Genomic DNA, 11678 nt, shown 5'->3' with positions numbered 1-11678 from the left:
TCATTTTATTGTAATACATTTAAATTATAGAGTTAGGATTATTATTAATTAATTGTTAATATTCATTAGACATTCTATATTGAGAAAATACATTATTACTAAAATTGTAATTTAAAATATATAATATTGGAGAGAAATGTAATTGTGGCAATTTTCAGGCAAGACAAGTCAAGACGACGTATGTTATGTTGTCGCCAAATATGACTATGGAGCGCAAGGTGCTCAGGAGTTAGACTTGCGTAAAAATGAACGTTATTTGCTCCTTGATGACTCTAAACACTGGTGGAGAGTACAAAGTGCAAGAGGTCAAGCTGGTTATGTGCCAAGTAATTATGTCAAGAAGGAAAAACCATCCCTTTTTGACAGCATTAAAAAGAAAGTCAAAAAAGGTTCTGGTTCAAAAACCCTACCATCCAGTAATTCACCATCTAGAGCTGTGGAATCTCCTATTATGGCTAGGCGTTTGCCTGCTGATCCAAGTGAAGCAATAGGCACAGCAGTTGTTAAATACAATTATCAGGCACAACAAGCAGATGAATTATCACTTGTCAAAGGCACTAGAATCTTAATATTAGAAAAGAGCAATGATGGTTGGTGGAGAGGTCAAAGTGGTACACAAGCAGGCTGGTTTCCATCAAATTATACTCAGGAAGAAGGAGATGCAGATGACACTCTTCATACATATGCAATGGCAGAAAATGTTCTTGATATTGTTGTGGCACTTTATTCATTTTCTTCTAATAATGACCAAGAACTATCCTTTGAAAAAGGTGATCGTTTGGAAATTCTTGACCGTCCACCAGCAGATCCCGAATGGTATAAAGCAAGAAACAGTCAAGGGCAAATAGGTCTTGTACCACGTAATTACCTTCAAGAACTCAGCGAATATTTAACACAACCATACCGTGAACGAGGAATGACAAGTAGTGAGATTAGTACAGGAGATTCCCTTGAAAGAAGGCCAGACCCTGGTGATAGACCACATCTTATTGGAAAACCTTGGTACTATGGGAGCATTTCACGTTCACAATGTGACACGTTATTGAATCAACATGGTCATGATGGTGACTTTTTAATTAGAGATAGTGAAACTAATGTAAGTATAAATTATGATAATTTTGTTCATACAAATATATATGTATACAGGGTGGGGCAATAACTCTGTCCACCTTAAATATTTCTAATCACAATATGTTTCCCTCCGTGCCATGCAAGTTTTGTATACAACATTTTTTCATATTATTACAAATAACAGAAATATTTAAGGTGTATAGAGTTATTGCTGTATATACAATATGTGTGATTTATCTGAGTACCTGTAAATATCTCGAAAAATATGGATAACACGAAAGAATATTTGAGATAAAAATTGTGGGGTACTAAAGGGCACATATGATGCTTATATTTATTTGACCTTGAAAAGCTTTATGGAGGTTACGTTTAAATTTGTAAATGGAGACCTATACTTTTTATTACACATTTTTGTAGCTGACGTTAAAATGTTTTCAAATACTACCTACACATGTATTTTGCACTAGCCAATGTCGAGATATCAAATTTCAAATTTGATGTGCCCCTTGATACCCTATGATTTTTGTCTCAAATATTTTTCCGTGTTATCTATATTTTTCGAGATATTTACACGTTCTCAGATAAATCATACACACTGTATATATATTTAAATTAGTTAATTTAAGTCATTGTTTTCTTAATAATACATTGAATAAAATTCAATATATTTAATTTATACATTGTAAATGTTATAACTTTTAGGTGGGAGATTATTCGGTATCTTTGAAAGCTCCAGGACGTAACAAACATTTTAGGGTACATGTGGAAGGAGCATTATATTGCATTGGTCAAAGAAAATTCCATACATTAGACCAATTGGTAGACCATTATCAACGAGCGCCTATTTATACTAACAAGCAGGGTGAAAAATTGTACTTGGTGCGCCCATTGCCAAAAGGCAACCCCAGTAGCAATGGTTGCTAGGTGAATTCGTGCCATGAGACGGTCCATGCGCTTTGGAATGTATCTCTAAGATACGCAATGCCTGCCTAGTAATATCAATATCACACATCTCGTATGTTTATACATAACAATTAATATAATTGGTGAACTCATATATTAGTGTTTCTTGATTGTTTGTCCATTTACACTGATAAATAATTTATTACTCTAAGTAATTGCCACCAACAACTCTTACCATTCATTGGAGCTTCCATACTATTTAGTAAACAAAGCTAAAAACTAAAAACAAAACATTTGTACGGCAGCTATATGATAATTGACTAGATGACACACAAGGCTTCTCTTTATATCCATATGTAATTGTAAAACACGATCGACCATGTTATTACAATTAATAATATATTTACAACTACACATAATGTAGATTGCAAGTGTAATGATCAAATAACGGTTAATTATCATGCAATTATGACCGGTTAAATGGATCTCTACTCTGAATCTATTGGTATTGAATTATAACAAAGACTAAGTGTTCATTTGTGATTTTGTATTTATTAGAAATTTTTAAGTAAATAAACTATATTTAAGTGTGCATCAGGTAAAATGTAGTTTCTTTATAATCCTTTATTTACTAAGTATATTCATATTTCTCAAAATTAAACTTTGTTATATTTACACATAAGAAACATTTGATGGTATTTTTGTCCCTAATGTTTAAAATGTATATATGCTATGAATATACATTAACTTTCATGAATTCGTTTTGCACTAACCCAATGCGTGGCAATCAACGGTTTTATGTGAAATGCTGTACGATGCGTCATTAACATGCGCGAAAATTATTTTGATAGCAACCATCTATCAATTCGGATCGAAGCACAAACGAGGTACAAGATAAACCTTGCATCTTATAGGGCATTTTGTTTGCGGTTTTGAGGACAAGAAGACCTTTACCATTTCCATGTCGCTACCAACATTACCGATTCAGTATAGAATAAGATTACAACCACTGACGAGGTACAGAAATAAACCTTACACCTAATGTATTTTGTGTCCAACGTTTTGAAATACCGATCATGTAAAAAACTAGAGTTTTTGTTATGCCCTCTACGATATAAAGCAGTGAATTTAAGAATTACATTCAATCCAACCATCAAAGATGGTAAAGTCAATAAATGTAAAAAATCCTCTTTTATTAAATTTGCATATAAAGATACATACATATATTGGATTGTGTGGGTAGAATTGTTCACGATCTTCTGCCAGCAGTAGAATACGCGCATATGATGAATCATCTACTAATAAACAATTACATTACTTTCTTATTTGTAATTTCACAGTTCCGTTTAATTCCAATTCCAACCACTACTAATGCTGTAATCCTATTCTATACTAAATCGGTAACGTTGGTAGCGACACGAAAATGGTAAGGGTCTTCTCGGCCCCAAAGCCCTTTACAAAAAGGCCCATAAAATGCAAGGTTTATTCTGTACCTCGTCTGTGGTATGGGATAAATAATATGAACAAAAATATCGGTATGTTAGTTACCAATTTACCGATACCAAGTAAACGCCACAGCCGCTTCTATGTAATTGTTGAACGGCAATGTCAAAATGATTTTCACACATCTCACTTGGGCATTGTACGCCGTTTCACATAAGACCACCGCCGCTGTATGTTTAGTTAGTTCTAGGGATTTGACAAAGATCGATGCTCCTCAATGTACAAAGTATAGGAATATTGTGTCATAATGTTACTATACATGTATTTACTATATTATTGGATCTCAATTTGTATTTTATGTAAAGTGTGTCTACGATTGTTGATCTATGTTCTGAATTATAATATTATTTTATAATATACCATTACCATACATAGTTAATTCATAGTTTATGAGTTATGTCATAAGCAATAATAGAGCACGTATTTTTCGAACAAATCGAAATGTTGTAAAAATTGTAAATATATAAATGAAAATTTATTGTAAATCATTTAAAAAAAGATAAAAAGTAAAATGAGTGGTATGTGCTGTCGATATTTAATAATGACACGAAATATTTTTCCTTATTATCGAAAACAGGACTTTATTATTAATTCATCTTTTACATCGTATTTATCTTCTAAACAAATACGTAACAATTCTGATTCGTATGTATTAGGCATACATATATACGTGTATATTTACTTTTTGTTTCAATATCATTTACATTCATTAATATTTTTCAAGTGTAACACCAGTAAAACTTGCATATGCATCTTATGAGTCAATGAATGAAACTAATGTTTCTAAACATCCTATTATAATAATGCATGGCCTTTTTGGTTCAAAGACGAACTGGAACACATTATCAAAAACAATTCATCAGCAAACTAATCGTAAGGTAGATAACTGAATTTTATATTATATAAGGGATACTTGGAATAAATTTATAGGTGATAACCGTAGATGCCAGAAACCATGGAGATTCCCCACATTCTACAGATATGACATATAGTTATATGGCACAGGATGTAGTTCAACTTATGAATGATTTAGGATTTGAAAAATCTGTATTAATAGGACATAGTATGGGAGGTTCTGCAATGATGTATGTAGCTTTACATTATCCAAAATTAATAGAGAAATTAATAGTAGTTGATATGTCTCCGGTGAGAACAAGCCCTCACCTTATGGACATGGAAAAAATATTCAGGGTAATGCGTATGATAAATTTAGATGGAAGTACAACATTAACTAAAGCACGCACTGTGGTAAAAGAACAACTTGCAACTGTTGTTAAATCTTTAAGTTTGCGGCAGGTAATTAGTTACTTGTTATATTGCATATAATCTATTAGAATGCATGATTATTTAGATATACTAAAATTATCTCTTACTACAGTTTTTAGCAATGAACCTAGTAGAAGCAGATATTGGAAAATATAAATGGCGTGTTAATTTACCTGTTTTGGAACAAAATTTTTCAACACAAATAGCTGTGTTCCCAAATGTAGGACTAAAAGTTTACAATGGACCTACATTATTCATAGGTGGTTCAAATAGTGATTATATAAGAGTAGAAGATCATAATAAAATTAAACAATTATTTCCTTCTGCTAAAATTTTCTACATAAATGGTGCAAATCATTGGGTGCATGTAGATAAACCAGTAGAGTTTTTAAAAATGACGGTTGACTTCATTAATCAACCATAATTTATTACCATTTTAAATGTAAAAAAAGTACACAATATATTCTGTAAATATATACATGTATTTGTAAAATTTACAATATTACATGTGAAATAAGAGAAAAATAGTGATGTAAAATATAATTTTATGTAATATAAATAAATTGTGAATTTTGTGCTTATTAAAAACTTACAAAGTTTAAAAAATCTTTAGTTTTTATTTGTTGTTTTCATAAAAAATACATATCCAATATTTTTCACTTAGAAAATTTAATATTGTTGAAACTGGAAAATAATTCTACATAAGGCCACATTTCAGCACAAAAACAACTACTGCATAAATATTAAACAAATAAAATTTTTAATTATTAACATAAAACATACTTAATCAACTATAAGTTCAGTGTAGAATTATACAACAAGATATAATAAATTCAATCAGGTATTTGAAGAACTGCATATGATGCAAATATAAAATTTAAATAAATTGAAAATTAAAAGAAAATACAATTAGATGTAAAAAGAAATAAAATTATAACTTTAAATTAGCTAAATCTTTACTACTATTATCACAATCATTATGCAAAGTGCAAATTTCCTACTAACTTCACCTACTAAAGTACATCATGTGTATGTCCACCATTATATGCATAATCTGCTTTATTGTGCATTACCAACTGATTGTCCACAAAATAAAAGGAATCTGAACGTGTTTCAAATGGATTTTCAATCATTTCAGAAACTGTAAAATCAGTTTTAATATTTATATATTAAAAATTGGTGGAAATTAATTAATTAATGTCAAATAATTATTTGTTGCTTACCCAAATCAGCAGGTAAAGTAGGAAACTCATAAATGTGTTCACAAGTATTCTTGCTGTTTGGTATACAAAATCCAAATTGAAAATCAAAAGTTTTTAACAGTCTATCCCTAAAGAAGTGACGTTCAATCATTCGAAAATTGTTTACCGGTTTAGAACCCACTAAAAACTCAATTGTAGCTCCAACAGTCTTTAGTTTAAGAAATTGAGGTGTAAATTGATAGCGTACAAAGCGGCCAGTATTAGCATCCTCAGAACTGGATTCTTCATTTTCTGGTTCCATATCTTGATTAGAATCACATTCTAAAAAGTAAATAATAAAATTCATGTTTTATAATATTTCAAATATAAAAATATATATAAGTAACTAACCAGCAGCTGGTGGTTTTGCTATTTCAAATAATATTGCTCCTGTTTCTAAATCTCTAATTTGAAATCTTGTAAAATCTATATCATAAATGTTTGCCTCAGGAGAACATAAATACTCTGAAATTAATATAAATATACAGTTTTCTTTTTAATTTTTACTTATTTCATATTATATCGAAACAAAAGAAAATATTTACTGTCTGTAATTGTAGGTAACCGCAGCACAATTTCTGGGGTTATCGGAGTTCCTTCAATATTTCCATTATCAGTATTTTCCTGATCTGATGGTGCAAACGAAACAATAGCTTCATTCGACTTATTTTCGCTGTCAACACTCATAATTTAAGTGTAATTAAAGAATATAAAGGCAATTAATATATATTCAAATACCACATGTGATAATTTCGAAGCGTCATATATAAGACATTCATTGAATATTATTAAATGATTCACGTATGTTAAAAATATTATATCCAATATTTGCGGCTGTAGAAATACCTATACACTCAATGTTTTCATTGTGCAAATGTCATGGCATCTCTTTACATCCAAATAATTATTAATGGTTCTTCATTAAAAATATCAATTGTAAATATCCTGAAGTTATGCACAATTGTAGAAGAACCACTGTATTACTTACCTACGAACGTATAAAAAACGACTAGTGATCTCGTGTTACTAGAGTTTTTTAAACTAATTATTTTAATTTGTTATTCTTTATTTTTAGTAAATAAGAAATATGATTATTTTAAATACCAAATATTCTAATTTTGTTAAAAACCATTGTAAAGTCCATAGCATATGCAATTTTTGTTTGTATTCTAATTTTTCATACCCACACTATTCAATGTTTATTTTGGTAAGATCAATTTATACACTAACCACTAAAGTCTAACCTTACCTATGTGGAAGTTGATATGCTCTACATACTGACGAAGATACATAATTAATTGTTTCATTTTAATTTTCATACAGATTAATTACGTTACTGGTGATAGTTATAAATATTTGGATTCTTTGAGTTGTTTAATTATTTCGTGTATATGATACATAAACAATCATGTCTAATCCATCACAAATATCTAACGAACCTTATCGTGAGTTAGGAGAATTGCGTGGTTCTGAATTAAATGTTAATTCAGAAAGCACATCAAGATGTAATAGAAATTTTGGAAATTGTGTAGAGCGTTCGATGGAACTTTCTTCTGTTGTAGTTATCCCTGATGGTATACTATTTTTTTTTTAATATGCATATTACTGACACTTGTCAATTGAAATAATATAAATATGTAAATTCTTTTGATTTCTCTTTACAATACTGCTGATAATTTTTATGTGCAGGGTAATGTGCTTAAACTTATTTGTAAAGGAGCGGGTAACTGTAAGTTGTGTAAATATCTTATTATGCATAAAAATATAATATTGTTCTTCTAAAAGTGGGACTGCTTTGATTAATATTTCTTTCAAACAATGACTTTTCTTTCAGAGGTTTCTGAAGTGATCTTAGTTTCTACTTGGGTACGATTAAAATATTACTAACTGTTTCTTTTCTGAGTGCATGTGAAACAAATTAGCAATTTATAAAATGTTTCCATATATTTTTATATAACAATACTAATTAACATACATTGTTGCAATTATAGAATGTACATATAGTCTATGTATAAAGTACACATATGTCATAAAATATATTTTATATAAATAACTTCTAATGAATTGTTGTATTTTTAACTTAAATGCTTAAATAATTAAGTATGTTACATAAATAGTAATTACAGTCAATTCAAATTCAATATTATCAAAAATTCATTGACAGATACATTTACTGTAATCCAAGCTATCAATACATTAGGATTTGGAAAATTTCAAGTTAAACTATCTTTATTTACGGGCCTCTGTTGGATGGTAGATAGTATGGAAATAACAATATTAAGTATTTTAAGTCCATCTTTACATTGTGACTGGGGTATAACTAGATATCAGCAAGCTTTAACAACTACGGTAACAGTATTTAGTAAAATATTTATGCTCAATAAAATTTTTATCATAGTTTTAATGTAACATGTTATTATAATTATTTTAGGTTGTTTTTCTAGGTATGATGCTAAGTTCTACATTTTGGAGTAATTTAAGTGACAGATATGGTAGTAAACAGTCATTAACTTTATGTGCAATATTGCTACTTTATTATGCCTTCCTGAGTGCCTTTGCACCAAATTTTCTGTGGATTTTATTACTTAGAGGATTAGTTGGCTTTGCTATTGGTTGTGTGCCACAATCGTAAGTATTTGGTAAGTCTTATAAATAAAAATATTAATATCCTTGATTTACGTATAAATAACATTAATCATTTTTATTTTAGAGTAACATTGTATGCAGAATTCCTTCCAGCAAAACAAAGAGCAAAATGTGTCATTTTATTGGATGTAAGCATTATTTTATCTTAGATAAATTTAAATAATGCACATATTTACTTTGTTCACATAAAATAATTACTCTTTTTAGTGCTTTTGGGCACTTGGAGCTTGTTTTGAAGTTGCAATAGCTTTAGTAATAATGCCAACTTTTGGTTGGAGATGGCTTCTTATTTTATCAACTGTACCACTTCTTGTATTTGCTATAATCACTCCAGTAAGTAATATATATATGTGATGTTATAGAAATGGTATGTACAAAATTACATGTATCATTTATTATATTTGTTCTTAGTGGCTGCCAGAATCTACAATATTTGATATGGCAAGTGGAAGAATGGACAAAGCTGTTTCAACTTTAGAACGAGTAGCAAGAGAAAATAAGAAACCTTTACCTCCAGGAAGATTAGTTATGGATCGATTTTACCAAGTTAACCATGGCAAATTGAAGGATGTATTGAGTAAAGAAATGTGCAGGACATCTACCTTGCTTTGGCTTGTTTGGTAAATATTTAAATTTAATTTTCAATTACGTTTTTATGTAGTATTGTATTTAACATTATAATAATACATCTCACCAATTATGGCTATTGCACTTTTAGGATGAGTACAGCATTTTGTTATTATGGTGTTGTACTAATGACTACAGAACTATTTCATACATCATCAGAACAATGTAGCTCTTGGGAAAATAAAAAAGAAGATGTTTGTCAACTACATTGTCGTTTAGAACGTAGTGATTATATTGATCTTCTTTGGACAACGTTAGCCGAATTTCCAGGAATTTTCTCTACTATTTTTGCAATTGAAAAAATTGGCAGGAGGAAAACAATGGCTTTTCAACTAGTAATGTTCGCCATATTAATTTGTTTCTTAGGCAGAGCTTGCCTATTAAACAGAGTAACGTTGACTCTCGCAATTTTTCTAGCTAGAGGTTTAATTGCTGGTGTCTTTCAAGCAGCTTATGTGTATACCCCTGAAGTATATCCGACGCATTTACGTAGTGTTGGTGTTAGCACTTGTAGTGCAATGGCTAGAATTGGTGCAATGGTCACACCGTACATAGCACAAGTATTTCTTCAATGGTCTATTACTGGAGCAATGGCAATTTATGCTATAACAGCATTATGCGCTGCTGCAGCTACTCTTGCTTTACCGGTTGAATCAAAAAGTCACACATCAAATGATTCGTCCTAAGAAATGAGATAAATTTACTTCGGATTTCTTTTATTATTTAATTTCTTTAACGAATTAACGTTTTTTAAAATAATGAAACTAAACTCACTTATATTTATCAATGTCCATTTATTTTGTTTTTACAATATATATATATATACATACATACATACATACATACATACAGTTAACTCTTCTATAACACGGTTAATTCGTTCCGTGTTGTATCGAAGACGTGTTAAGCGAAATCATAAACTAATAGAAATTTGGGGAATGTGTTTCGTGTTATATCGAAAGCGTGTTCTCGAAGTGTCGTGTTGTATCGAAATTGTGTTAAGCGAAACTTAGAACAAATGCAAACCAGAGGGATTTGTTCCGTGTTATATCGAAACAGTGTTCTCGGAGTGCGTGTGCTCGAGAACTGACGAAAGTCAGATATTTTTTTAAATAAAATAGTATAAGAATGCATATTTGAAACATTCGTGTTATGTGAGAGTTGCCCAAGTTTATAAAACCGTTATATAAAAACCGTTTAAAAAAATATCGTGTTAAGGGGGGCTTCACATGTAACAGGTCCAAAAAAAATCGATTTTTTTTTATATAAATCGATAGCTTTATATCTTGAGAATATGTTCTCAAAGTTTTAGATCGGAATTCGAAGAATTAACAGAGCTATAACCCGTTGGAACATAGCGTGTCACGCATGTATGTATCCCGGAGAAAACTTTAAACGCATTTTTCTCGAAACCATGTTTTTTAAATTGGTGTGCACGTTAACTCAATAACTATTTGACTAATCAACTTCAAACAAAGCTTGTTTTATTTCTTATACAATCCTCTAGAGACTGTACCTCTGATTTTTATTTTATTTTTTATTTATAATATTCTTTTAATCAATATAAACTCAATTTATCCACCAAGAAAAGTAAATTGTTGTTCGAAACCGTACAACTTGTCTAATTTTCCATAATTTTTGTTTAAAATAGGTATAATTCCATCACAAACTATCTAACTTTAAGAAACTTTTTTAATTTTTAAATTCTGATGATTGTAACAAGTACTACACTGACCGCCAATAATGGTTTCATCATCAAAGTGGATAAAAACAATTGCATACAATTTGATATAACAATGAAGAAAAGTAAACAAAAAAAATTGTTTGTGTAGTTTATGAATGTATCTATGTACCCGTAAAATAATAATCTTGTATTGTTAATAGTTTTCTCAAAAAAAAAAAAAAAAAAATATAGAAGAATCGTTCGATTTTACTGCTGTTACATGAGAAGCCCCCCTTAAAGGACGGTCGCAATTTTTGCACCGTTATATCGAAGTATATATCGTGTTATAAGAGGGTTGACTGCATATATATACATACACACATACACATATTATATATATAATTAACATTTTTTGTTTCTGATCAATTATTTGAACAGGAAGGATAAACTAAACGCGCGCGCGCACGCACACAGTTTACTTTCCCATAGTACGTTAGACCATAATAGTAGGTTTTAAACATGAGAAATGTGTAAAGACTGATACAAAATATTAAATGTTAACGTATAACAAAAGTGCCAAAATGCACAAAATGTGCAGGATATTAATGTATACACATGGTAAACCGTAATTTTTATTACATATTTTAATATTATATAAATAAAGTTACAACTTTAGCTTGATTATTTAAACGCAGCAAGCACAAAATATTTTAAAGAAATCATTTCATTTTTATTTGTTTTATGTAAGATCTTATAAT

At 29.8% G+C, this 11678-nt stretch overlaps 4 protein-coding genes across 4 annotated transcripts in view; 3 read left to right on the top strand and 1 right to left on the bottom strand.

The window, feature by feature from the left end:
• Window positions 1-2348, top strand: part of LOC108573047 (cytoplasmic protein NCK1) — a 5173-nt gene extending 2825 nt beyond the window's left edge. Inside the window, exons 3-4 of the mRNA XM_017935406.1 lie at window positions 159-1096; window positions 1774-2348. Coding sequence (XP_017790895.1) covers window positions 159-1096; window positions 1774-1995 — 1160 coding nt within the window. The 3' untranslated portion in view covers window positions 1996-2348. The remainder of the gene's footprint in view (window positions 1-158; window positions 1097-1773) is intronic.
• Window positions 2349-3988: 1640 nt separating this feature from the next.
• On the top strand, window positions 3989-5167 carry LOC108573048 (protein ABHD11). Its single transcript, XM_017935407.1, has 4 exons — window positions 3989-4122; window positions 4202-4355; window positions 4408-4773; window positions 4856-5167. Exons 1-4 carry the CDS (start codon window positions 3989-3991, stop codon window positions 5165-5167), a joined length of 966 nt encoding a protein of 321 aa, XP_017790896.1.
• Window positions 5168-5756: 589 nt separating this feature from the next.
• On the bottom strand, window positions 5757-6687 carry LOC108573049 (protein unc-119 homolog B). The gene is made up of 4 exons (XM_017935408.1): window positions 6530-6687; window positions 6336-6449; window positions 5967-6266; window positions 5757-5884 (listed from the first exon to the last, which is right to left on the bottom strand). Exons 1-4 carry the CDS (start codon window positions 6669-6671, stop codon window positions 5757-5759), a joined length of 684 nt encoding a protein of 227 aa, XP_017790897.1. The 5' UTR covers window positions 6672-6687.
• A 705-nt stretch (window positions 6688-7392) lies between these two features.
• LOC108573046 (synaptic vesicle 2-related protein) lies at window positions 7393-9943 on the top strand. The gene is made up of 7 exons (XM_017935405.1): window positions 7393-7558; window positions 8149-8333; window positions 8416-8612; window positions 8695-8758; window positions 8838-8963; window positions 9042-9250; window positions 9349-9943. Exons 1-7 carry the CDS (start codon window positions 7393-7395, stop codon window positions 9941-9943), a joined length of 1542 nt encoding a protein of 513 aa, XP_017790894.1.
• Window positions 9944-11678: the final 1735 nt, after the last annotated feature.

This window comes from Habropoda laboriosa, unplaced genomic scaffold (genome assembly GCF_001263275.1).
Source record: "Habropoda laboriosa isolate 0110345459 unplaced genomic scaffold, ASM126327v1 scaffold89, whole genome shotgun sequence".
NCBI classification, from domain to species: domain Eukaryota; kingdom Metazoa; phylum Arthropoda; class Insecta; order Hymenoptera; family Apidae; genus Habropoda; species Habropoda laboriosa.
The sequence above is the reverse complement of the archived record's forward strand: the minus strand, read 5'-3'. Positions and strand labels throughout refer to the sequence as shown.

Coding starts and splice junctions, on each gene's coding strand:
- LOC108573048 (XM_017935407.1), top strand. CDS start 3,989: ATGAGTGGTATGTGCTGTCGATATTTAATAATGACACGAAATATTTTT. Junction 4,123..4,201: donor ATACGTAACAATTCTGATTC/GTATGTATTAGG, acceptor ATATTTTTCAAG/TGTAACACCAGTAAAACTTG. Junction 4,774..4,855: donor AATCTTTAAGTTTGCGGCAG/GTAATTAGTTAC, acceptor CTCTTACTACAG/TTTTTAGCAATGAACCTAGT.
- LOC108573049 (XM_017935408.1), bottom strand. CDS start 6,671: ATGAGTGTTGACAGCGAAAATAAGTCGAATGAAGCTATTGTTTCGTTT. Junction 6,267..6,335: donor AGCAAAACCACCAGCTGCTG/GTTAGTTACTTA, acceptor TTTACTTTTTAG/AATGTGATTCTAATCAAGAT. Junction 5,885..5,966: donor TACTTTACCTGCTGATTTGG/GTAAGCAACAAA, acceptor CTGATTTTACAG/TTTCTGAAATGATTGAAAAT.
- LOC108573046 (XM_017935405.1), top strand. CDS start 7,393: ATGTCTAATCCATCACAAATATCTAACGAACCTTATCGTGAGTTAGGA. Junction 8,613..8,694: donor ATTGGTTGTGTGCCACAATC/GTAAGTATTTGG, acceptor TTTTTATTTTAG/AGTAACATTGTATGCAGAAT. Junction 8,759..8,837: donor AATGTGTCATTTTATTGGAT/GTAAGCATTATT, acceptor TACTCTTTTTAG/TGCTTTTGGGCACTTGGAGC.